The sequence below is a fragment of the Arachis ipaensis genome, chromosome B9 (assembly GCF_059453495.1).
Source record: "Arachis ipaensis isolate K30076 ecotype BB chromosome B9, ASM5945349v1, whole genome shotgun sequence".
Lineage (NCBI taxonomy): Eukaryota > Viridiplantae > Streptophyta > Magnoliopsida > Fabales > Fabaceae > Arachis > Arachis ipaensis.
The window spans coordinates 12,620,191-12,646,376 of record NC_142444.1 but is presented as its reverse complement, the minus strand read 5'-3'; the positions used below and the strand labels follow the sequence as shown (position 1 = coordinate 12,646,376).

At 33.5% G+C, this 26,186-nt stretch overlaps 2 protein-coding genes, 1 long non-coding RNA gene and 1 pseudogene across 4 annotated transcripts; all 4 read left to right on the top strand.

The window, feature by feature from the left end:
* Positions 1-8,127: 8,127 nt before the first annotated feature.
* LOC148543770 (uncharacterized) lies at positions 8,128-10,256 on the top strand (annotated as a pseudogene).
* Positions 10,257-10,336: 80 nt separating this feature from the next.
* LOC148543769 (uncharacterized) lies at positions 10,337-11,119 on the top strand. The gene is made up of 2 exons (XM_088498709.1): positions 10,337-10,737; positions 10,834-11,119. The coding sequence occupies exons 1-2, from the start codon at positions 10,337-10,339 to the stop codon at positions 11,117-11,119; spliced, it is 687 nt and encodes a 228-aa protein (XP_088354835.1).
* A 3,213-nt stretch (positions 11,120-14,332) lies between these two features.
* Positions 14,333-16,037, top strand: LOC148543768 (uncharacterized). Its single transcript, XR_015899341.1, has 3 exons — positions 14,333-14,625; positions 15,172-15,239; positions 15,887-16,037. It is a non-coding gene; the product is annotated as an uncharacterized LOC148543768 (long non-coding RNA).
* A 1,405-nt stretch (positions 16,038-17,442) lies between these two features.
* Positions 17,443-21,151, top strand: LOC107615036 (UPF0481 protein At3g47200-like). Of its 2 annotated transcripts, none has more exons than XM_088499986.1 (4): positions 17,443-17,550; positions 19,108-19,216; positions 19,336-19,385; positions 19,688-21,151. In XM_088499986.1, exon 4 carries the CDS (start codon positions 19,688-19,690, stop codon positions 21,002-21,004), a length of 1,317 nt encoding a protein of 438 aa, XP_088356112.1. In that variant the 5' UTR covers positions 17,443-17,550; positions 19,108-19,216; positions 19,336-19,385; the 3' UTR covers positions 21,005-21,151. The 2 variants fall into 2 exon arrangements, with proteins under 2 accessions (XP_088356112.1, XP_088356111.1); XM_088499985.1 differs by having other exon boundaries at positions 19,684-21,151.
* The last annotated feature ends 5,035 nt before the right edge of the window (positions 21,152-26,186 follow it).

Sequence of the window (26,186 nt, the reverse complement as noted above, 5' to 3'; positions counted from 1 at the left end):
AGTTTCATTCTTTGTGGTAATGGACACTTCTTGTTAATACACTTTTAAGTTTTAAATCATTTGAGAATATTTTTGACGATAATAAATTTCAAAAATATTTTTGCCAGTGTCAAAATAATTCGAGTATATTTTTTGTGGTTTATCCTAAAATTTATGTGCCTATAAAATTATATATTATTACTATAAATTAAAAGTATAAAATTTATAAAATATTATTAATGTAACTAATTGTAATAAATCATATATAATGGAAAAGACTCATAAGTCAATCAACTGAAGTTACCTGAGTTTAAACTAAGTTCATTTAATATATGAATTTAAATTTAAATTCAAATTTGGTTCACGAATTCATAAACTCACTTTACTAAACTGTTAACAAATTATTGAGTTCGACCTTGTTAATTGAGTTCGATCTCGTCCACGAATAGACTTGACTCATCTCCAACTTTAGTGTTAGGGATGATGATTAACTATAGGTTGTTGGAATGATGAGTTCGATAAAATTAATAATGGTGATGTGATAATGAGAAAAAAGAAATGAAAAGGCAAAATTACATAAAGAATACGAATGAATAATAAAAGAAGTATAATTTAAAATAATAAATTTAAAGTAGAATAATAAATTACATAAAGAATACGAATGAAATTGTTTTTGGATGTTTGACATTTGTTACTATATGATTTAAAAAAAAAGTGTTTGCTACGGTACGATGATAAATTTATACGTATCGATACGTTTAAAATATGGACAAGTAGTAACAAGCCCCGTGAAATTTATTTTCCACGTCAGCATTTAATTTTTTCTTTTTTAAATATATATTATATCACAACTTTTACTAATATACCCTTTTAATTAAATAAAAATAAAATTATATTTTTTATTTAATTTTATAAAAAGTCTTAAACATTCTTACTTTATTTGATTAGACAAAAATACCCTTTTAAATCAATCAAATTTTAGAATTCAATCAATCATAATTTTATAGTTTCAATTAATTTAAACAACAAAACAAAAACATATTAAAAAAAACAAAAATCAATCATTCTTCGTCTTCTCCAATTCTCCTAATCATTCATCCCCCTCTGAAGCAAAGGAAAACATATCAAAAAAATAAAAAATCAATTTGTTCTTCATCTTCTCCTAATATCATTCGTGCCCCCCTCCCCTCTGAAGCATACCAAAACAGCAAAACCCTAACAATAATTGACTGCATTGATCTCGGTAGCTAGCCACCCACAAAATTTAAAGAACCTAAAGAAGAAGGAAGGCTAAACCACTCAATTGGATAAACGTTGCGTCTTTCTCCTCTATGAAACCTATAGAAGATTCAAGCAAGGACCTATTCTTATGGTGTTTCTCCTCTCTGGTGACTCTGATTTTATCAATCTTAGGAATGGCCTTAAACACATTCTCAGTAAGGTTCCTGTCATATCTCTCAGGTTTGTTCCGCTTTCTCTCGAATTCAAACGTTGAATCCTGAAACAATAGCACAATAACTCTGAAACCCTAAGCATACCACAATAAATAAAATTATAAGATATATAAAAAAAATAAATCAAGGATAAAATTTGATAATAAATAGTAATAATTGACCTGAGTCATATCCTTTCCATGCACTCTTCGATATGCCTTAGTCCATTTGACCTTACGAGGATTCCTCTTCATTTTAAAGTTCTTATGGCATTTAGATATACAAAATCGAAAAATCTGCCCAACAAAACAGGGAGTTAACTTATGGTTTCTCTAGTGAAATGATTGTATAAGAAATTCATAGAATTGAAACTTTGACTTGCACCTTGGCATCATTACGAACGAACTGGATTCCATGACTAGGATATACGGTTGAGGAACAAAACTAACACTTTTCCAAGAACTTCTATAGAGGAGAAAGACGCAGCGTTTGCTCAACTGAGTGGTTTAGCCTTCCTTCTCTTTAGGTTCTTTAAATTTTGTGGGTGGCTAGCTACCGAGATCAATGCAGTCAATTATTGTTAGGGTTTTGTCATTTTGGCGTGCTTCAGAGGGGAGGGGAACACGAATGATATTAGGAGAAGATGAAGAACAGATTGATTTTTTATTTTTTTAATATGTTTTTCTTTGCTTCGATGAATAATTAGGGAAATTGGAGAAGACAAAGAACAATTGATTTTTGTTTTTTTTAATATGTTTTTGTTTTGTTGTTTAAATTAATTGAAACTATAAAATTAGGATTCATTGAATTCTAAAATTTGATTGATTTAAAAGGGTATTTTTGTCTAATCAAATAAAATAAGGATGTTTAAGACTTTTTATAAAATTAAATAAAAAATATAATTTTATTTTTATTTAATTAAAGGGGTATATTAGTAAAAGTGGTGATATAATATATATTTAAAAAAGAAAAAATTAAATGCTGACGTGGAAAATAAATTCCACGTGACTTGTTACTACTTGTCCATATTTTAAACGTATCGGTACGTATGAATTTATCATCGTACCGTAGCAAACACCTAAAAAAAATTGATGTTATTCTTAAATTTCTAACTGACGAATTTGAGTCGTTCTTCTTTTTCATTTTTATTGAACAATTTTTCTTTAAATTTATTTTAAATTTTTATTTATTTAATTTTCATCAAATATAAAAAATAAAGCTTAGTATTTTAAAAAAACAAAATTCACGTTTTTTTTATAGGAATGGCATAAATAATATCATCTGATTTTTTTCTGTTTCTATTTTCTTGATGAGCTTTGTCTTATTTCCCATTATTTACAAATGTTCAGTTGCTAAATTTCTTCTCTAACACAGATTTAAATTAAGCTGTAAACAGATTTTAAATTAAGCTGTAAAAATATGTTCAATTACAAATTTATCGTTAAATTAAATTTGATGGTAATCAATCAATTAACTTTTATTTTACTAATAAACTATTTTCATGCAAATTATTGTTGATTTTTTAAGATTATTCTATAAATAAATTATTTTTGTAAGATAATAAGACGATAATTTACTTGTTTAGAAATTATGATTTCACTGTCATAGACGCTTTTGTGTTTTTACTAACAAACTATAATTTATTTTCAATGAAACTAAAATTTATTTTCAATGAAAAAAAAGTATCTAATAAAAATATTAATTTCGTCTCCTTAAATAATTGGACATAATATTATTAATTTTGTCTAAAACAATATTTTTAAAAATTTTTCAAAATAAAATTGACCCAAAAAATAGAGAAAAAAAAAAAAGAACAACTAATGAAAATATCTATTTTAGCATTTCCATCAAGAATAGGATAGTCATAGAAAAAATCCACCCAAATAAAAAGGACCTAACTCACACAATTAAACTACCATCATATCATCCCAATAAATTATAACACTACCAACTAAAGAGACATGCAACAAATATGGAAGAGATCATGCCAAAATTTAAACTATATGCTCATGCTATCGACCAGTCCACATTATATCATAATTACATTTTTGTCTTCTATCACATTTATGATATCTTCCGAATCTCTATTTTCCTTTTCTCTATTTTCATACTAACCAACTATGTTAACCACAATCCTCACATAACCATAGATACCAAATTTCAAAACTAATTAATATTTTCCACGTATTCCATTTGTTAATACAATTATTTCTTTAATAAAATAAAAAAGATAAAACTCCTAAAATAAATTTCTGTATTGACTCTAAACAAAAATGTAAAACAGTATAATTTCTAAAATTATTGTCTAATATCCAATCAATTTCATCCTGAACATTAAAATGATGTGATGACATGAATAGTTACGTATTTAATAAATAATTTTCATCATTTATAGAGGAGTGAATAAAAACATAAATTAAGAAATACATTTAAAATAATAAATTTGATTAAAAAATATAAATAAGAGGGACATACCCAATTGAAAGTTTGATATTAGTTATGAGAAAGAGATTGGAAGAGAACGAATTTTAAGTGTGAAACGAAAAAAAGGGATAAAAGTAATTGTTTGGTCCAATTTAAATTAGTTTTTTTTTTAAAAAAAATTATTTGTATAAAATAAATCAATTTTTTTAAACCATATGATAATACGTATCAACCAGAAACAAATACCCTTTATTTATTTATTATTCGTTCTTCCCTTTTTGAAGATCTTGTTCCTTTTCCTCTCTTCAGTTGACCACTTTTCCGTCAAAGCCTTCCAAGTAATTTCAGAGCTCTCACTGAATCTCCTTGCAACTCTATAAATCTAATCCCATTGAGGGTACATGAATCCATAAGAAAACAAAAACCTCATATCGTTTGCAAATTCATCAGGCCCTGAATACATGAATTTGTGCAGCTTTGACTCTATATCTTCAAACCCTATTGGCTTCAACAACACACACTCACAGTTGTTACCAAAAATTCCTAACTTCTTGGGATCTAGAGTCTTATTGAAAGTCCGGCCATCTCTTCCAACCATGAAGCGCTTTAAGATTACCCAACACTCCATCTTATTCGATGGTCTAACGGCGCTTTTTTTAACTTTCGGTTTTGGCATTTGTTCGATTTATTTTTTTTTATCGGTTTACAGTTTGACCGGTTAGACTGGCCGATTCGAATCAGTTTTCAGAACCTTGCTTCTAAGGCCTATCTTAGTGAGCTTTTCTAGTTTTGATGTGTGGAAAAGTGATTCTTATTATTTTTAGAAACTTTTTTATTCGAAGATAAAAAATGTTTTGACTAATTGAAAATACAAAAACGTCCTTCATTTTTTAATATGTGAAACCAAGAATTTGAAAACCGGTTCGAACTGGCCGGTTGAACCAGTCAAATCGTAAACCGAAGAGAATAACAGTTCGGACAGACTGAAACCGGAGATTTGAAATCGACATTGGACCGTCAAACCGAACCGGGATCTGGCCGGTTTTCTAAATTTTGCACAAAAATGCCGTCGTTTTGGATGCTAATGCTCTAGCCAATTACCCAACCCAGCAACCCTAACTCCACACAACGGCTAAACGCGAACCCATCCCTCCCATCACCCTCGAGCTCCTCCTTCCTCTCACCGTCATTGATCTCTCTCCATCACCGCCGTCCAACTCCCGCCGCTATCGCCGAAACGAGCTTCGAAGCCACCATCGTTATCGTACAGCTCTGTTCCACCATCGTGCAGCTACTGTTTCAGCTTTGAAAGCACCGTCGCTGTGCTCGCCTCCTGCATCTGTCGCACAGCTCTGTTCCATCGTCGCCGGCGCCATCTCTGTTCCACCGGTCAGCCCTTTGGTCGTGCCCTTGTCCCCCTCTTGCTCAAGATATGCTCTGCTCTGTTCCAGGCTTCTAGCTTCTAGGTATTTTTTTTAATAATAATTGTTGAATAATTGTTGTTAGTTAATATGTGAACTTGTTATGGGTTGAATAATTGTTGAATAAGTGTTAATTAATCAGTGAATCTTGCTGTTAGTACTGGGTTGAATAATTGTTATTAGTTAATTCGTGAACCTTGCTGTTGTTACTAAATTGAATAATTATGAATATTCATTTTTAGTTAATGTGTGAACTTTGCTGTGGATTGCTGTGATATTGTAATTGGATTAGATTGTATGGGAGCTACCATTTCAACTAACTTACGAGCAGTTTGTTCTATGTTGAATATATATAATGCGAGACTATCACAATCACAACTTGAAGTCCTATGTTATCATATTAGTTCCACTAGTGGCTTAATCAAAGTTTCTTGTTCACTGGTTCTATGATTATTATCTTAAGAAATCTGACTTTGTGTTACTTTAAGTGTCTTCTCCAAGTGTTGAAAGAATAGTTCAGATTCCAACCGACCTTGATCAATTCAAGGACCGGCCTATGTATGTGAATTATTCCATTGTTAATGATTCTGATAATTTATCTGCAGAAGGTGATGGGGTCTTCAGGCTTGAATCTTTTGACATGGAAACTAAGTGTTGCACGTGGGGTATAACTGATGTGAGAGGCAGCAGAGGGAAAGGAAGACCACTGAATAAGAAGCAAAGAGAATGGCATTTAAGCACTCCTCTTTCATTACGTTTAGTACAGTTGCACTCTAATATTTAAATTAATTATTCCCCCAAAAAAAGTGTTAATGATATCTCCATCTTCATGTGCAAGTCTGTGTAGATAATTAGGGGAACAGTTCACACATATATCCATATTTGTTAAATTTTTGAAACTTGACAAGTTTGAGGTCTTTGTGGATTTACCGGATTGTAATTTTCTTTTTGTGGATGATAAATTACAAAACTGCTGAACAGATATATACTGTATTATGGAATCAATAAGCAAACTGAAAGCAGGAGGATATATATTACTCCAATCTTTAATTTTTGACTCCATCCAGAATTAATGGCATGCAGGATTAGTATCAATAACATTGTGATTTATGGCGAATTTTGATGATTGATGATGAATTTAGATGTTGCCATTTTATGTTTGGTTGTGTTTTTTTTTTTTGTTATTTGACTTTTGAGTTTGTATTTGAATGAGATCATAATATTCTGGTTTATGTAGTACTTTTAATTTGGATGATATTTTAAGGTTTATATTAGACTATAATTATATTTTAATGTGTTTATTTAATTTTATTTATTATTTTATTATAAAACGATTTTTCGTCACAGTTGAACCGGTTGAACCTATAAACCAATAAACCAGTAACTAGAACAGTTCGATGACCGATTCGGTTTTCAGAACCTTGTGTGAAACATCTTAGTCCCTATAGAAGACTTATTTGTCTTCATATATTTTGGACGGAAGAACTTAAATGTCTTACATTTTAAAAAATGAGGAATAGTTTTCAATAAGTCATTAATTTTACTTATCTTCGAGTTAAAAAAAATTAGAGACCTATTTATATATTTTTTTCTCTTAATTTTAACGTCAATTTACTCATAACCAACTTTTACATTATATCGTTATAATATAATCATTCTTAGGTTCAAATTTATCTATAATTTGTTTTTCTATAACTTAAAAAGAAATTTCATATATTTTTAAAATACTTAAGCAAACGCTGAACATATAAGAATAAAATATTTAAATTATATTTATCTTTGCTAATAGTGAAACTCAATTTGAAATAATAAATTTGACCATAATCGGTGATAAGTTACATAGATTACTACAGGGGATGAAAATTAATTCTAACAATTAATAGTTTTGTTTGGCCAAATAACAATTCTAAATTCTAATAAATTCGAGATAATTTTTAAGCACTTACAGAAAATTAGGAGAACACTAAGGAGAACAATATGCTTTGTTATGGGACGAGTTAATGACATAAAGGCAAATAAACCTAAAAAGTGATAATTGAATAGAAATTAACATAAAAATAAGAACCATTAGAATATTATTAACAGAAGAAATTAAAACATACATCAATGTGACAAATATGAGTAAGTCAAAATTTGACTGAAGCTAGAAATCAAGCGTACGGATTTCACAGGTTCATCACACTAAGATGAATTAAAAAAGAAAGTAGTTGGCTCGAGTTTGTCTGAGAAACATTGGTAAAGAAAATTGTCGAAAGAATAATATAGTACTGAGTAAACTACCATTTCTATCCATGGAAGTTGAAAACGCTGACAAATCTACCCACAAGAGACGGAAACTACTAAATGTATCCATCAATTATGAGTTCCGTGGGACGAAACTAACCAATCCATATTCCGGCGTTGACTCCATCAGTAACACTCCCTACGTGGCACTTCACGGCATGACATGGCTTGGGGGGATGCACACGTGGATATTATAATTATAATTAGTTAAAAAATAGTTGAATTTTGAATTTTTTTTTTTTGAAAAAAAAAAGGGAAATTAGAAATGAACAGTTAGCAAAGGTTTTCCATCTTCGCGCGTTTCAGAAAACAAAAGGTAGAGCCCTAGGAAGAAACTGTTCATCTTCAACAATCAAAGAAAACCTCCCAGGCCGACGATAATCTCCGTATTGAAGAGAGGGTGCTTGTTGGTGTGGACCGTTTGGGCGGGTGGAGTTGCGTGGTGTCATCCATAGGTAAGTAGTAACCGTTGATCTCTATGTCATGGTTTTCTTGTTTTCGGTGCATGGTTGTGAAAACTGGGTTTTCATTAGGGTGTCTTGTATTTGCTATGATTTGGTTGTTAATTAGGGTGTGTTTGTTTGCAGATGGCAACTATCCACATTACATTAGTCATTAGTCACAGAGGAAAATTTCAAAAGGGTGATGATGGCAGAGTGGAATACGTTGGGGGTGAGAAAACAGAGATTGAACGAGTGAATGTCGATACCCTAAATAGGTTCTTCATGAATGACTTAGTAAAGGATATAGGGTACACTGACGTGAGCGAGCTTTACTGGCTTGAAGCTGGGAAGGAGTTGGATGGTGGGTTGAGGTTGCTTAGACTTGACATGGATGTGGTGACTATGTACGAAACAGCCATTGCTAATGGGAGGAGAGTTGAGGTGTTCACTGAGCATCCAGTTAACCTTCATGAGTCTGCAGAAGAAAACAATGAACCTGAACCAGATCTTGAGATTTTAAATGTTACGAAGACCCCAGTGAAACACAGAACCAAACTGTGTGTTAGGAGACCCCCAACACCAAAGAAGAAGCACAAGAGAGTGGTGAAGATCAGTGAGACTGAAGGAGGTATGGCTGGACCGGATACCCATACAGAGGATGATGTGGTGGAGAAAGATGTCCATCTTACCACAACAAACACAGAACAACCAAAAGTAGGCAGTGACGAACCAAATCTCCCCACACACTCACCAAAGGTAACCTTCGAAGATCCGTTGGACAAGACTCCTCCAGAGCCTCAACAACCACGTGTGACAGTTGGAAGTCAAGAAACTGGGCACCGAAATCCAATGTCTGCGTAGTCAGTGGCTCCCACAATTGATAAAGGGCCTGCGGAATCTAATGAGGTTTTCACACAATATATTCCACAACCTTGCAACGAACCAGAGTCTCAGGAGCAGACCATTCAGAATGAGAATGAAACACCTTGTGAAGAGAGTCAACCTAGCAGTTCACAGCCCAAACCATCTACAAACCCAGATGTGGGTGGTGGTAGTCCAAAGAAGCGGAAGAGACGATCAACAGTCAGGCCTCCTCCATCAGGGCAAACCTTCATACCTAACCAGGATCCAAACAAGTATCCTTCAATCTTTATACCTGTGGAGGGTGAAGATATGTCTGAGCCAAGTGCAGGGATGCATTGTTACGAGTCTGAAGAGCTGGATTCTGTTGCAAGTGATGATGAAGACAGTCAGCAAGCAGCATTTCCTCAAGCTAATCCCGATGCTCCAGCTAGGGAGGTAAGGCTGGAGGTTGGGATGGAATTTGAGAATCTGGAGCATTTCAAGAAGGCAGTTAGGAAGTTCAAAATCAACCTAAGGCGAAGCATATTCTTTCCAAGAGTTGATTCAACTAGGTGCAAGGCCATATGTTATGACGATGATTGCCCATGGCAGATATATTGTGCAAAACGGTCGTTTCCATTAAGCTTCCAGGTGAAGACCTTTGTCAACGAACATACCTGCAGCAGGGTTAATAAGAACAAATCTGCAAATGAAAAATGGGTTGTTGAAGAACTTGAGGACAAGAACCGTGACCATCCAGACATGACTCAAAGGCAGGCACAAGATTTTTTCAAGAAGGAGTTTGATGTGATTGTCAATGAGAGGAAGATATACCATTCAATGGTGAAAGCGAAAGAACTAATAGAAGGATTAGAGATAGCTCAGTATGCACTTCTACGGGATTATGCTAATGAAATAATAAGGACCAACCCTGGCTCCACCGTAAGGATTAGCACTGATTATGTCGAAGGGACTGGGTATAAATTCAAAAGAATTTATATATGCTTGGAAGGGTGTAAGAAGGGCTTTTCGGTTGGCTGCAGGCCTTTTATCGGGTTAGATGGTACTTTTTTGAAGGGATACTACCCTAGGCAGTTGTTGACTGCCATCGGCCACGATGCCAATAACCATATATACCCTATAGCCTATGCTGTGGTGGAGTGCGAATGCAAGGATAGTTGGAAGTGGTTTCTCGAACTTCTCCAACAAGACTTAGGGGACGCAGCTATCAATGGAATTAACTTCATGTCAGACATGCAGAAGGTAATGGTCTCAATTCTTATTGTTCGTGTATGCCTTTATAATTAGCAGTTTACAATGTTCTTTAAATAGTTACTGCTGTCCTATATGAACAGTTCTTCATAGGGGATAATGATTTACTTGCTTTACTTTTTCCCACTAGGGCTTCATCCCTGCTATGTGTGAAGTAAACCCAGGTGCTCATCATAGATATTGTGCTATGCACATATGGCAGAACTTCAGAAAATAGTGGGGTGATACAGAATTGAAGATGGCAATGTGGAGGTGTGCCAAGGCCACAACCTCCCAAGAGTTCAATGCTGTACTGGATCGGATCAGACGGGTTAATCCACATGCTTGGGAGTATCTGAACAGGATCCCTCCAAGTCAATGGAGTAGGTCTGGCTTTAGCGAATACCCAAAGTCTGACAATTACACGAACAACAACTACGAATCGTTCAATTCTAGGATCAAGAAGATGAGAGGGAAGCCTATTATAACTATGCTGGAAGAGGTGAGGGTTTACATGATGAGAATAATTGCTAGAAACAAGAAGGCATTGGTGGGATATAACGGAGTTATCACTCCGGTGCAGCAGAGTAGGCTGGAAAAAGAAAAAAGGGAGAACAATAAGTGGCGGCCGTTTCCCACTGGAGATGATCCTGGAAATGTGTATGAAGTTTAGTGCTTGCCACATAAGGTTATGGTGGATTTAGGAAAGAGGACTTGCAGTTGCAGATTTTGGCAATTGACTGGCTTGCCATGCAGGCATGCATGTGCTGCCCTTGCATACCAGAATAGGCGACCAGAGGAACATGCATACAACTGGCTTTCCATGGGGGCATATAACAGCACATACCAGTTCGTCATCCAACCTGTTCCAAGTCAAGAATACTGGGAGCATGTTGACCTACCACCTGTACTGCCACCAGTATACAAGAAGCAGATTGGGAGGCCAAAGTCGAAAAGAGACAAAAGGAACGACACCCCAAAGGAACCCACCCCAGATCCACATAGGGCCCCCAGAAAGTATGGCCCCATCACCTGTCTTTGATGTTATTTTGGACCAGAAAGTAAACAAGAATTGCAATTAGTACCACATAATTTTTGCATGTTACATAACTTATAATGCTACATCTGACATTAATTGGATACCAAGTGTGCACAAATGACATATTTAGAATCTATCATGGGTATTTTTGTCATGATCTTACACTAACAACTAATAAGGATCAAACCCTCATAAGAATCAGATACATAGTGCACACAACATTACAAACCACAGCCATTGATATCATCAGAAGCCAAAACCTAATTTTGCTAAATTCAGCTTCAAAGCTCCCTAATCTGGTGAGCATTTTCACTTCAGCCTCAGCCTCATCAACATCTTCCTGCATCTTTCTTTCCAATAGTGCTCTCCTCAAACCCTCACCCTCCCACTGCCCTTCGATTTCGTCTACCCATGCAAAGAAGTTGTAGTCCGAGTTCTATCCATGGCAAAAAAAGTAAAATCAGATGCACATTCAACTCCCACAAAACAGGGTGTACAACGGGTTACCTTCCAATTGGGACAACGGACGAATCACCTCCCAGGATTCATCACCGTCTCGGACTGTAACAACGTCACCCCCAACCCACAGAAACATCTGCCATTGAACTTCCTATCATGCACCCGTTTTGAAATTGAGCTTCCAGACACACTACTGCTACCGTTCGAAGGTGGAGTAAAGAGTCTTCGCCTCGACATTGGTATAATTTCGAAGATTATTGTGAATCTAGGGTTCGTGCTTTGGATGAAAGAATGTTTGAATTTGGGAAATTTTGGGGTTGAGGGTACATTATAACGGTCAGACATGTCAGCAATCCACGTGTGCAGCCCCCCAAGCCATGTCACGCCGTGAAGTGCCACGTAGGGAGTGTTACTGACGGAGTCAACGCCGGAATATGGATTGGTTAGTTTCGTCCCACAGAACTCATGATTGATGGATACATCTGGTAGTTTTCGTCTCTTGTGGGTAGATTTGTCAGCGTTTTCAACTTCCATGGGTACAAATGGTAGTTTACTCTATAGTACTTAGCAAAAGAGTTGAATCCAACACGTTGATGCCTACGTGGCCTTCTTCCACTTTCTGCTTCTTCCTTTGATAACAGTTTCAGAGCTTTGTACTAAAATTTTTGGTGCACCGCTTTATTCTTCCCCTTTTGAAGATCTTGTTTCTTTTCCTCTCTTCAGTTGACCACTTTTCCGTCAAAGCCTTCCAAGTAATTTCAAAGCTCTCACTGAATCTCCTTGCAACTCTATGAATCTGATCCCTTTGAGGGTACATGAATCCATAAGAAAACAAAAGCCTCATATCGTTTGCAAATTCATCAGGCCCTGAATACACGAATTTGTGCAGCTTTGACTCTATATCCTCAAATCCTATTGGCTTCAACAACACACTCTCACATTTGTTACCGAGAATCCCTAACTTCTTGGGATCCAGAGTCTTATTGAAAGCCCAGCCATCTCTTCCAACCATGAAGCGCTTCAAGATCACCCAACACTGCATCTTTTGATAACGATCCATTCTCTGCTCATTCAGAACAACCTTCATCTCCTCTTCCTTCTTCGTGTTCTTGGAGTCAAGCACCTTAGAACCGGTTCTTGGGATTCTTGAACATGCATTGTGACGTTCTTCCTCTTCCTTTTTTGTGTTCTTCGAGTCAAGCACCTTAGAACCGGTTCTTGGGATTCTTGAACATGCATTGTGGTGTTCTTACACAGAAGATTTTGTAGAAACAGAAACTTTAGAAATTGCCAACTTTCTTCTCTTTCTACCTCCGCGAGAATCAGCAACATCATCGTCCTTCTTTTGTTTGCACTGTGCATCAGTTGACAAGGTTCTAGAACCTTCTGGATCGCTCTTTCCCACTACAATAAACGAGTATTCAGTAGTGCTGCAATGCTGATCTTTCTTCCTCTTCTCGCCGCATGAATCAGAAGCCATAAATTCTGGTCCACGCTTTTCAGTATCAGCATCATCCTTTAGTTTGCACTCTTCAGATGACACTATTCTTGAACGCGGCAAACGAAGTTTAATTATGAGTCTCTTTCTTGGAAAAACCTCTGCCTCTGCCATTGAAAAGCTTGGTTGTTGATGTTTCGAGTGAACAAGGATTTCAAGACTCGATCTTTGGTAGGATTAATTACGGAAAGAAGAAACAAACAAGTTTGTGGGGGTACAATTACTACTACAATGTGGTATAATATAGGACTAAAAGGGTTTGCTTTACCATTACTGGTTTACTTACAAAACAAGGCAAAATAACATAGGAGACATTATGTACATTCTTTTTTAATATGGTTTGTTTGGGTGAACTATTTTTTCGAGTTATTTTTTTTGAAAGAGTTATCTTTTTTTAAAAAATTTAAAAAAATAAAAATAATTTTATGTTTGGATATATTATGTAAAAAGATTTTTTTTTGTTTATTAATTATATTTAGATATACTTATATTTAGGCAAATTTTATTACAAATTTTTGTATATTTTTTTTTTGCTGATTTAGAAATAATAGTTGATTTGGTAAAAATTGAGTGATTGATTATAATATTTTGCCAAGTAAGCGATATTGCTGACATGGCATTAGTAGAAAGAAAAAGATATTTTAAAAGTAATGTGGGTAAATTTATGTATCTACTTTTATATATTAAGAATAGATTTAATGAATGAATAATATTGAACATACATCTTATATTGTTTAATGTGAAGAATGACAACAATAAATATTTATATTTATTAATTACAAATTGAATCTTTTAGATTTTATAGTTACTAGACTTGATTTGTTCTGATTTAATTTAATACAAATATAATTATTTGATCTATTCTATTATTAAAAACGATTGTGTGAAAATATTTGAGTGATTATTATTCTATTTTTTAAATTTAATTTCATTGCAAGAGATTCATGCATGACTTCTCCTAATTTTTAAAGTGTATGACTTTGATGCCACTATCTAAATTGTGAAATAAGAAAGAAATTAATTTTTTAATATATACTAATTAATAAATATAATTTAAAATAAGGGTTTATTTTATTTCACTAAATGAGATGGAGGAACTCAAAAGACAAAAGTATTTTACTAGTTGTGTGATGCTTGTAGTTGTTAAACTTTACAATGGATGTACACAATTGAAAATGGAAATGAAGACAGAAAACTATTGTTTAACAGAGTTGGGAGATTTGAATTGATTCACTTCATGCCTTAGCTGGACTCCACATTTTTTTATCTTTCTCCATCCTTTCAACTTTAACGTTGTTGGTATTGATTGTTGAGAGATCCTTATGCAGCATAAAAATAAAGATCTATGAAGAGATACTAGTTTAAGATATGGATTGATAGTTTGTTGCAAATAGAAATCATTTGTCTGATGTGCATGTTCAATTTGAATGTTCCTCATTGCCACTGACTGTGGACTTCCATCAGATTTCAGATGGAATGACTATACAAATTCAAACAGTTAATTTATTACTTGAAACTCATGGGGGTGCCCGTCCCAAGGGGGAGCAGCATGGTAAGTTCTTCTTACCAGTATTCTGAATTGGTTATCTACTTTAGTTTATTTATGCTCTAAAAGGAGAATGTAAGGGTGTATCCACTGTTGAATCATTTTGTGAGTTATGATTACAATACTTTACAATAGGTATAGAGGTACATAAACATAAACCCTTGCCTTCATATTTGAAAAGCAAGCTGACTCTAGAAGAATGTCTTCTTTACAATAGGTATAGTGATGTTCATGAGGCCTTTGACAACAAGATAGGAGGTAACCATGGTTAATACCTTAGGGCATATTTGTCATGCATGTTCATGCAATTTATACTGGAAGTATTATTCAGTAAATTTGGAAATGTATTTGAATTTGACATGACGAGGTTAAAAATCTTCAGTTATTATCTCAGTATTCAAATCACAGAGATGAGAAACTCCCTCTACATGTTTATCTTGGATGATCTTATTCTGCATTGGCAAGTTGCCATGTCTATTGGTCCTTTGATGTGCCATAGTTTTTCTGGCATCCCTTGGGGAACAATTAATTGTTTATATATTTTTCTTGCAGGCAAGTCTTTCGGAGGGAGAAAATGACAGTAGTTTGACCAGGTTTACCATTGCAGGTCTATTTTTAAGGTTTGTGTTATATGCTCTGCCCGAATAACTACTATTGAAAGGATTAAGTAATTAACTAATCTTGTTTTGCTCATGGGTCTTTCGTATTGTTTATCGGTGTTAATAGGACTTTAAGTTGAGTGGAGACCATATACGAACTAATCTAAAAGGATTTAATATAGGGTGTTTTGGTTTTAGTCCCTCAAAAAAATTAATATAGGACCATAAAAGATTATATTGCAAACAATTTATTGAAAGATCCGAGACAAACAACTTAGAAAGTTGCAAATTTATAGTGCAACTGAGTTGAAGGAAGCAGGAGTAAAGTTTGAGGTAAAGAAAGCTAGTCAATGCTTACTAGACTTGCAACTTTCTGGTCATATTTTGAGAATCCCATTCTTTAGAGTGGAAGATATTACTGAGGTTGTTTTGAGAAATTTGTCAGCTTTCGAGCAATGTCACTGCATCAATGAATCCTACCTTGCTGACTATATTGCTGTGCTAGATTTTCTTATCAACACTGACAAAGATGTAGACTTGCTTATTAAGAATGGAATAATTGAGAATTGGTTAGGTGATAGTAATGCAGTGGCCAAAATGTTCAATGGTCTTGGAGTGAACATTATGTATCCAGATTTTAATGTGCAATATTCCCTTATTTTTCAAAGGTTGAATGCTTTTTGTGCACGCCCTTGGAACAAAAAAGTTGCGACTTATTGCAACACTCCATGCAAGACGGTAGTTTCTATTGCTGGAATTTTTCTGCTTGTTCTCACTGTTATTCAGACAGTATTTTCTATTCTCCAAGGAGTACACTAGTACTAGATTAATGTTTGATATCCTTGTAATTGGAAGAATTGAAGTGTTTATTATGAACATGTGGCCACTTTATTATGTAATTATTGAAGACCACTGCATAAGGCAACTGCCTTCTCTGTAATTGTGTATCAAGTTTGAATGTGATATTTTTTTTATTGTTGCTTTCTGGTTTCTATACATTATTTACACATCTTTATTCTGAAATTAGTATTCAAACATCATGTTCTATCTTAAGGTTTGAAACATTACGATCTTTACCTGCTTCGGGAACATTTGTAGCTTTGAAACAATAATGCTCCCAAATCAATTGTTTAGGTGATAGCAAAGCAGGGGATAAATTGTTCAATTGTCTTGAGGAGAACATTATCCATGAAACTTTTAATGCTGAGAATGCTTTCTGTAAACATCTTTGGCACAGAAAAGTAGCCACTTTGAGGCACTTGCATAATTTTGTTTTATTAGCAGTTAACATGATACTAACTTTCCAGAATATCAAAAAATTTAGCTTTAAAAACATCATGATAGAGCAGTGGGTATCCCACAGGTAGTATCATCAAAATCTATTGCGCGAGCTTGAGAAAAAAGAAGAAAAGAAGAGATGAGAATATGTGAATCAAGAATGGAAGAAGGAAGAAGAGAATGATGCTGCTGCTGTTTCAGCAGCCTTGATTTCGAAGCTTCTTATACAAGTAACCACCTTCAATGACGAAACCAATCAAAGTGACGCGCAAGGGTTCACAAACTGTTCTTGGGTTACAACAGAGGAATGAAAAGCTTAAACTGATAATCTTGGTTATCAGGTTTATATAGTTGGTCTTAGCTGAATGGTCTAACAAAAACTACCAAATCTGGTTTTATTCTAACTAACTTGCTGGCTGGAATATAACACAATCTAATTGGATTACACGTAAATATATACATCCTCTAATATCTTTCTATTGTGTATTTGAATACTTTGTGAAATGAACTAAAACTACACAATTTTCTTCTGCATTACTTGCTTGCTATTCTTTTTCACAAAACAATGGTGAGCCAAGTAAAGTACTAAAAGTAGCAAAGTTAATAATACACAAACTCATTTTGTTTATATTAAAATTTAGCTTTTACTCATTAAATCTCAACCACACTCTTGTAATGCCAAAAGGAAAAGCTAGCAGTAGTAAATTATAATGTGTCAATCACTAGTCATACTGTAGTATACTTTAAGGCTAAGCCTTGTACAAATATGTTTCTTCATAATCTCAGTGATACTTGCCTTTGAGCATCCAAGAAAAAATAAAGGGATCATATACTTGTCTTTGTTTTGCAGCTAAGATCAGCTTCTTTTCCCAATCTCAGCTATATATCTATCTCATGTTTTCTATAAGCTTGTGTGTCGTATTCACCATGCTATATAATCACTTGTGATACTTCCAAAACTTTTGTGTTGTGTTGTTGTATAGGGTACTTCACTACTAAGTCAAAGGCGACACTCTCATATCGTTTCACTTTTCAAATACACAAAGGCTGAAAGGTGAGTGTGTCTTATCGTATTATTTTCCAAAATTTTCTTTTTGACCTTTCTGCTACATTAACTGATATAGAATTAGTTATAAAGATAAAGACATAAATAATCACCAAGACATACGTTAAATTATTTTCCATATGTGAATATAAAAATAAACAAAGACCGATTGAAGAGGAAAGAAAGCATACATATATTAGCTTTTTTTTCTTATACTTTATCAAAAAATTCTATTTAAACAATTACTTTAATATATATATATATATATATAGAAGCACAGGTAACACAAATTTATAGTGCAACTGAGTTGAATGAAGCTGGAGTGAAGTTTGAGGTAAACAAAAACAGCGAATACTTACTAGACATAGAACTTTCTGGTCATACTTTGAGAATTCCATTCATTAATGTGGAGGACACTACTGAAATTTTGTTGAGAAATTTGTTAGCTTTCGAGCAATGTCACTATATCAACGGACCCTACGTTGCTGACTATATCTGTTTCTTTTATTTTCTTATGAACACAGACAAAGATGTAGATTTGTTGATTAAGAAATGAATAATTGAGAATAAGTTAAGTGATAGAAATGCAGTGGCTGAAATGTTCAATAGTCTTGGAGTCAATATTTGGAATCCAAATTTTAATGTGAAATATTTTCGTATTTTTCAAGAATTGAATGCTTTTTCCTTTTTGTAACCACCCTTGGAACAAAAAAGTTGCGACTTTGAAGCGTGATTACTTACTGCAACACTCCATGGAAGACAGTAGCTTCTATTGCTGGAATTTTTCTGCTTATTCTCACTGTTATTCAAACAGTATTTTCTATTTTCCAAGGTGTACATTAATACTATATTATTAATGTTTATGTTATGTAGCTGAATTTCTATCAACTATGTTGCTGAATTTCTCGAGTGTAAGATTTTTACTTGAATAAAATTTTCCTCCAATGAGGAGTTACTTTGGAAACTGGTGGAGCCTTAGAAGCTTAAAAATATGGTGTGTTTGAGGAATAAAGAATATGGTGCAAAGATACAAGTTGAAATGTTGAAACACTTAAAAATAAATAAATAACAATATAAAAATTAATTATTTTTAAATAATAAATATAAAAATTAATTATTTTTTTTAATATCTTGACTGAAAGGTGTCTATTCGAAAAGTATTTCTAACAAAAAAAAATACTAACCCATAAAATATTTACCGTATAAAAGACAGTAAAACAGAATAAAAATCTCTTATTCTTCGTTTCCTCTCATTTAATTAAATTTTTAATATTTATTATAAAACATTAGATATTATTAATTTTTAAAATTTTATAATAAAAATTAAATAATAAAATACAATTTATTTTAAAAAATTTATAATTTTGTGATATTATTATGAAAAAAAAATACTTGTAAATAATAATACACAAACTCATTTTTTTGGGGTATTAAAATGTCAATCTTGTATAGATGTGTTTCTTCATAATCTCGGGTGATACTTTCCTTTGAGCATGAAAAACATAAATATATAGCAGCATCCAAAAAGAAAAAAAAAAGTGATATATACTTGCCTTTGTTATGCAGCTAAGATCAGCTTCTTTTCCCAGCCTCATCACTATATCTATCTCATCTTGAATATGCTCATGCCATTTATTTGGAATTGTTGTCATCACATAACACTGCTTCTTTTTTGGTAAGGTTGTCTTTCCTATTCCTCCCATGCCATGCAATGTCTTGTTTTGATTGGAAGTGTTTTTCATTCAAACCGCATAAAATAATGATTTCTGACAAAAAGTTCAACCGTTGTTGTAGGGCACTGAGTCAAAGCCAGTCAACACTCGTATATATTAAAAGGCTGCAATGTGAGTTTGTCTTACTATATTATATTATCTTCCAAATATATATCTTTTTGTCTTTTTTACTAGCATTAATTAATAATATAGTAATAGTTATAAAGGTAAATAAATAAATAATCATAATAAGGACAAAGATGAAGGTTTCTCTTATAAGAATATAAAGAAAAATAAAGGCACATAAAAGAAGAAGATATAACACCTGTATACTTGATTTAAGACATACAATATATTAAGTCTCGCATGTTGTTTGTTATCATTGGTAAAATTATAATCAACATGTTTCCTTTGTATACTATTTACATAGCTAGATGGAAAATCCGAATCCTGATGTTGCAATCAAGATCAAAGCAATGTTGGAGGCAGCACGACCTCGATTTACAGAGAAATGCTGCATCTACAGGGTGTCCCATGAGATTCGCAAATCAAATGAAGATGCATACACTCCAAAGGTTGTTTCAATTGGTCCTTTTCACCATGGGGATCAATATTTGCTAAACATGGAGGAGCCAAAAAGAATATTTTGTAGACAATTCATTGAAAGATCTATGAGAAACAACTTGGAAAGTTTTGTTAGTTGCGTGCAAGAGCTCGAACCAATGGTTCGTGCTTGTTACTCAGATAACATCAAGCTTACTGAGGAAGAACATGTTATGGTGATATTGGTGGATTGCTGCTTCATATTAGAATTTTTACTCAAGTTCCATTTTGGGAGTACACATCATGATGCCATTATTCTGCCACTAAATTTAAGGGATCCTATAGCATATGATTTGTTGTTGCTTGAGAATCAAGTCCCTTTCTTTGTTCTTGACAAGCTTTATAACCTAGCTTTTGATTCTCCTCCATTTCCATTACTAGGGCTCGCTTTTTATATTGCTCTGTATAGTATCATCGTTCCTGATAATATCTTGTTTGGTAATATTCAAGCCTTATCCAACGATAATGAAATAGCTCATTTTATAGAATCCAACGATGATGAAATAGCTCATTTCATAGATCTATCAAGAAAATTTCTGTTAACATCCTCTCGCTTATTGCAACCATCAGCCTCTGGATGCTTAAGAAAAGCAGAGTTCCCCCACATTTATAGTGCCACTGAGTTGAATGAAGCAGGAGTGAAGTTTAAGGTAAAGAAAAATAACCAATGCATGCTAGATTTGGAACTTTCAGGTCATTGTTTGAGAGTCCCATCTATTAGAGTGACAGCCTTTACTGAAGCTATTTTGAGAAATTTGATAGCTTTTGAGCAATGCCACTGTATGAAGGAATCTTACCTCGCTGACTATATTGTAGCCTTGGATTTCCTTATCAACACAGAAAAAGATGTAGATTTGCTGATTAAGAAAGGGATAATTGAGAATTGGTTAGGTGATAGCAATGCAGTGGCTGAAATGTTCAATGGTCTTGCACTGCGTGTTATAAATCCAGATTTTAACGTGCAATATATCCGTATTTTCAAAGAGTTGAATGCTTTCTGTGGCCACCCTTGCAACAAAAAAGTTGCAACTTTGAGGCGTGATTACTGCAACACTCCATGGAAGACAGTAGCTTCAATTGCTGGAATTTTTCTGCTTATTCTCACTGTTATTCAGACAGTATTTTCTATCCTTCAAGTGGTACACTAGATACTAGTGCTAGATTAATGTTTGTGTTGTGACTGGATGATTATAATATGGTAGACTTGATATGTTTGTATTTTGGAAGAACTAAAATGTTTGTTATGAATATATGTAGTCCATATATCTTGTAAGGGTCACTATGTTATGTAATTATTGAAGACCTCTAACTTTGAATATGATATTTTGTTATTGTTGTTTTCTTTGCATTATTTACAGTAGCTTGGATATTGGATGATCATATGTTCAATGAGCAATGTGGTATGGTAGATTTAATATATTTTTATTTTGAAATAATTGAAATGTTTGTTATCAACATATATATCTCAATATATGTTTGAAATATGAATGTATTATAGATGATTGATAGTTGAGACAATAATTCATACAAAAAAATAGTGGCTGGTGCGAAATTTATAACCACAAACTAACCGGTAAGTGCACCGGGTCGTACCAAGTAATACTTCAGGTGAGTGAGGGTCGATCCCACGAGAATTGATGGACTAAGCAACAATAGTTAAGTGATTTACTTAGTTAGACAAGCAGAAATTGGTGTTTGAGAGTTCAAAAGCATTAAACAGTAAATTCAGAATATCAGAAAAGCAAGCAGTAAACAAGATGTGAATAATATATGGAGAAACAGTTAAGGTTTCAGAGATATCTATTTTCCGCATTGACTTTTCTTATTAATTTATTTTAAGCATGCAAGATTTAATTCATGGCAAACTATGTGACTAAACCCTAATTTCTTAGACTTTTTTAGTCTCCTCTAAAATTCATCAACCGCCAATTCCTTGGTCACTTAATTCCAATTAGAGAGTGAAGTTCAATTCTAGTTTATATGCCACAGAAATCCTAATTACCCAAATATAAGAGGATTATATGTCACGTATCCCATTAAGTCCAGATAATTAGAATTTAGGAGAATATGTTTTCAAGCTGTTGTTCAAGTAAAGAGCTTTTCCAAGTTATACAAGAACTCAATTAGAACAGGGTCATACTTCTGTTCCACCCAAATTCATAAAATAAAGAACGAAAACAATTCTTGAAATATAAATCAGTACATGAATTAAAATAGAAAAATAATAGTATTAATCCATACAATAGACAGAGCTCCTAACCTTAACAGTAGAGGTTTAGTTGCTCATAGTTCAGAGAGAAAATAAGGATTCTGAAAAACTGTAAATTATGGAATGAGGTGGAATAATCCCCAAAAGAGAAGTTTCTTCTTTTTATATTTAATCCTAATTAATTTAAAATCTATTTTCTAAAATTAAAATAATATCTTTTCCTATTTTAAAATAAAATTTAAATTTAAATCAGAATTAATTAAATAATCCGTGCCTTGTAACGTGGGGACCACTTGGCTTCACTTGATCCACGCCTAACTTGGCTAAGAACTACGCCTAACTTCATGCTGTTCACCACACAAGGCGCCTTATTTGGACTGGAGAGGAGGCAATGCACCTTACTTGGAGGAGAGCAAATGTTGCGTTTCTCAAGTTAGGCGCAGCCTTGGCAGAGTTGATGGAAGAGAAGTATGGACTATTATATATTGTTGGAAAGCTCTGGAAGTTAACTTTCCAGCGCCATTGAAATCACGTCCATTGGACCTCTATAACTCGAGTTATTTAGGTTTGAGTGCAGAGAGGTCAGGGTTGACAGCATCATTCGCCTTCTTCTCTTTTTCTGCGAAAACTTCATCAAATCCAGCCAAATGCTACCTAAAATAAACATAATTGCACAAGACTCAAAGTAGCATCCATAGTGGCTAAAAGATAATTAATTCTTGATTAAACTCAATAATTTAAATGCAAATTCACTAGAAAAAGATAGAAAAGATGCTCACGCATCACAACACTAAACTTGAATTGTTGCTTGTCCTCAAGCAACCAAAATTAATATAAGCTTAGGATGTGAATTTGTATGAGAGTGAGAGTTCAATTAAACTCATGTTTCTTCTTGAAGTGGGGTTTACAACTGCAATTCTGAATAGGTTTAGCATCTCACTTTCATTTGAATCAGAAGAATGTTACTGTCATCTGGAATTAGAATCCGGATAATATTATGAATTCTCTAGTCTTTTAGACTTTAGTTTAATCCTTGAACACAGCAAATTTCTTTTGATTCTCTTTTCTTCGGTGCTTTGCACCTTGAGCCTAGCCGTGACTTTAAATATTTTGTCTCAAGCTTCACTTGATACAAAAACACCACAAGCACTTAATTGGGGAACTCTCTTGAAGTTCTGATTTTTCTTTCAGCTACTCCCAGACAGTGGTGCTCAAAGCCTTTGGCATACTCTGCTAAATGCACTTGGTCTCGACTCTAAGTGTTTTGTCTCAAGGATTACTTGACACAAAAATACCAAAAGCATATGACTAGGAAAATAATTCTTTGAGCTTTTAATCATATCTGACCTCCCTAGTCATTGATGCTCAGAACCTTGGACCTTGCTTTTATTTTTTTCTTTTGCTGTTTCTTTTGTTTCAAGGATTAAACTTTTACTTATTGCAGAGAATTCATAATAGTTCTCTAAGTTTCTGTTCCTTATACATCAACATTCTTTGATTCAAATTTAAATATGCATTGTTCATGTCATGCATTCAGAGTCACAGAAAATACCACCACATTTGGATAAATGAGACTACTCTAAAAATTAAACTCAATTTCTCATGCACTACATTTTTTTTTCTTTTTGATTTCAAGCTCAGTGAGCAATACATGAGACAAATTTTTTTTTTAACTTAAAGCAAATGACATAATGAAACTAAATCTAAGAACTAAAAGTACTAAAGATCATGCAGGCAATCAAAGCAACAGAAAACAGAAGACAACAAAATAAGAATGAAAGAGAAATAGAATGAAAGGAACTCAACCACCTCAGTTATGCTGGTGGCCATCTCATTCCTCTATAAAGAACATTCATCTCCCTTTGGTGCTATTAAAATAAACAGAAAAGGCCAAAAGCGAAGCGACAATACCAAACTTAAAAGTTTGCTTGTCCTCAAGCAAAGAAAATCTGAAAATAGGGTGTCAAAAATTCTTCTTAATTGCTCCTATTCCTGTTCTAATCATTCTGCATGACCAAACACATGTAAAACAAGAAAAATTCTAAAAAAAATAGATAAAGTAATTTAAAACCAAAACTAAAATAACTATAATGCTAAAATAAAAATAACCATAAAATTAAAACTAAAGCAACTGCAAAACCAAGGATACTAGTAGTTAGGTTGCCTCCCAACAAGCGCTTCTTTAATGTCACTAGCTTGACACTTGATTATTGAATTTTCTTTCTCTTCTTCCAGTTGGTTAAAAGAAATGACTTCAAGGGGGGGGGGAGGTGAAGATTAATGCCCCTGATATAAAATCCTCCTAACAAGCTTTTTTTATTGTAATTAGCTTGATTCACCTTGCTTGTTAGGGTAGAGGTTGGATTATTTTTTGCTGACCTTTTCTTCTTCATAGATATTTTCTTCTCTTTCTTGGTCACAATCCCCTTTTTTGTGCTTTTCTTGATTGCCTTCACTTCTTTGATTTCAAAATTTGGGTGTTGTGTGATGGTTAGAGTGTATCCTTCATCAAGAACTTCTTGAATTTGTGGTTCAATAAACTCACCCTCTATGCCACTCTCTGCTTCATTGGAGTGTAGATTCCTATAATTATTTTCATCCCTTGCAACCTCCTTTGTTTGTGCATCTTTCTTCTTTGTTGGTGCATCTTCCTCCTTTATTTTTGCATCTTCTTCTTCTTCCATGTGTAAGGGTGAAAAGTTTTCTAATTCACTGGAGTATGAACTCCTTTGATTGATTTCCTCATTTTCTTCCATAGGATCTTGCATTATATCTCTTGGGAAGGAATTTGTTTGTTCCTCTTTCTGGGACTTGATAATCAACTGCACATATTTCTCTACATTTTTGACACTCGTCTTTATATAATGTATGAATTCTTTCATGAGAAGCTCAAGATCTGATGGTTCTTGATATGAATAAGGAGATGGTGGCTCTTGATATGAATAAGAAGGAGATGATGATTCTTGATAAGAGTAAAAAGATGATGGTTCTTGGTATGAATAGGGAGATAGTGGCTCTTGATATGGGTAGAAAGATGATGGTTCTTGATGTGGATAGAGAGGTGGTGGTTCTTGGTATGAATATGGAGATGGTGGTTCTTGATATGAATATGGAGATGGTGGTTCTTGATAGTTGGAACATGGAGCACTGAAGTTTCTTTGGTTTTGACTTTGCCAACCAAAATTTGGGTAGTTCCCCCATTCATAATAATATGAATCACTCCTTGGGTGTGAGTAGTAACCCATGTGATCTCTCTCTATTATTTTTCTTAGCACAAAACACCAAAAAGAATTAAACGCACCATGTGGTAAACAGGAAAGTAAAGAAGAAAGAACAAAATTTTTTTTTGAAAAGAAATAAAATAAAGAATAATAAAAATAAAAGAAGAATTTAAAAATAAATAAAAAGAGGTCAACTAAAAATTCAAAAATTACACAAAGAAAAATACTAGTATTTTAAAAAAAATATTTTTAAAAGAAAACTTACTATGAGACACAATTTCAGAAATTAAAAAATATTAGTATTAATTTATTTATTTATTTATTTTTTATTTTTTTATTTAAAACTAACTAATAAAATAAAAAAAAACAGAAAACGAAACAGGAGAGGGGGTATTAACGAAAAAGGAAATAAATAAAGAAAGAAAAAAGAAAAATAAAAATTAATAATACTAAAAAAAATAATTAATGAAAAAAAATTATCTAATCTAAGCAATCAAACAACAAGTAGTTGTCAATCACAATCAATCCCCGACAACGGCGCCAAAAACTTGGTGCGAAATTTATAACTACAAATTAATCGGCAAGTACACCAGGTCGTACCAAGTAATACCTCAGGTGAGTGAGGGTCGATCCCACGAGGATTGATGGACTAAGCAACAATGGTTAAGTGATTTACTTAGTTAGACAAGCAGAAATTGGTGTTTGAGAGTTCAAAAGCATTAAACAGTAAATTCAGAATATCAGAAAAGCAAGCAATAAACAAGATGTGAATAATATATGGAGAAACAGTTAAGACTTCAGAGATATCTATTTTCCGCATTGACTTTTCTTATTAATTTATTTTAATCATGCAAGATTTAATTCATGGTAAACTATATGTGACTAAACCCTAATTTCTTA

What these genes read in the sequence shown, in the direction of transcription:
- LOC148543769 (XM_088498709.1), top strand. Translation starts at nt 10,337, where the DNA reads ATGGCAATGTGGAGGTGTGCCAAGGCCACAACCTCCCAAGAGTTCAAT. An exon ending in GGAGATGATCCTGGAAATGT is followed by an intron (nt 10,738 to 10,833) that starts GTATGAAGTTTA and finishes CTTGCCATGCAG; the next exon opens with GCATGCATGTGCTGCCCTTG.
- LOC107615036 (XM_088499986.1), top strand. Translation starts at nt 19,688, where the DNA reads ATGGAAAATCCGAATCCTGATGTTGCAATCAAGATCAAAGCAATGTTG.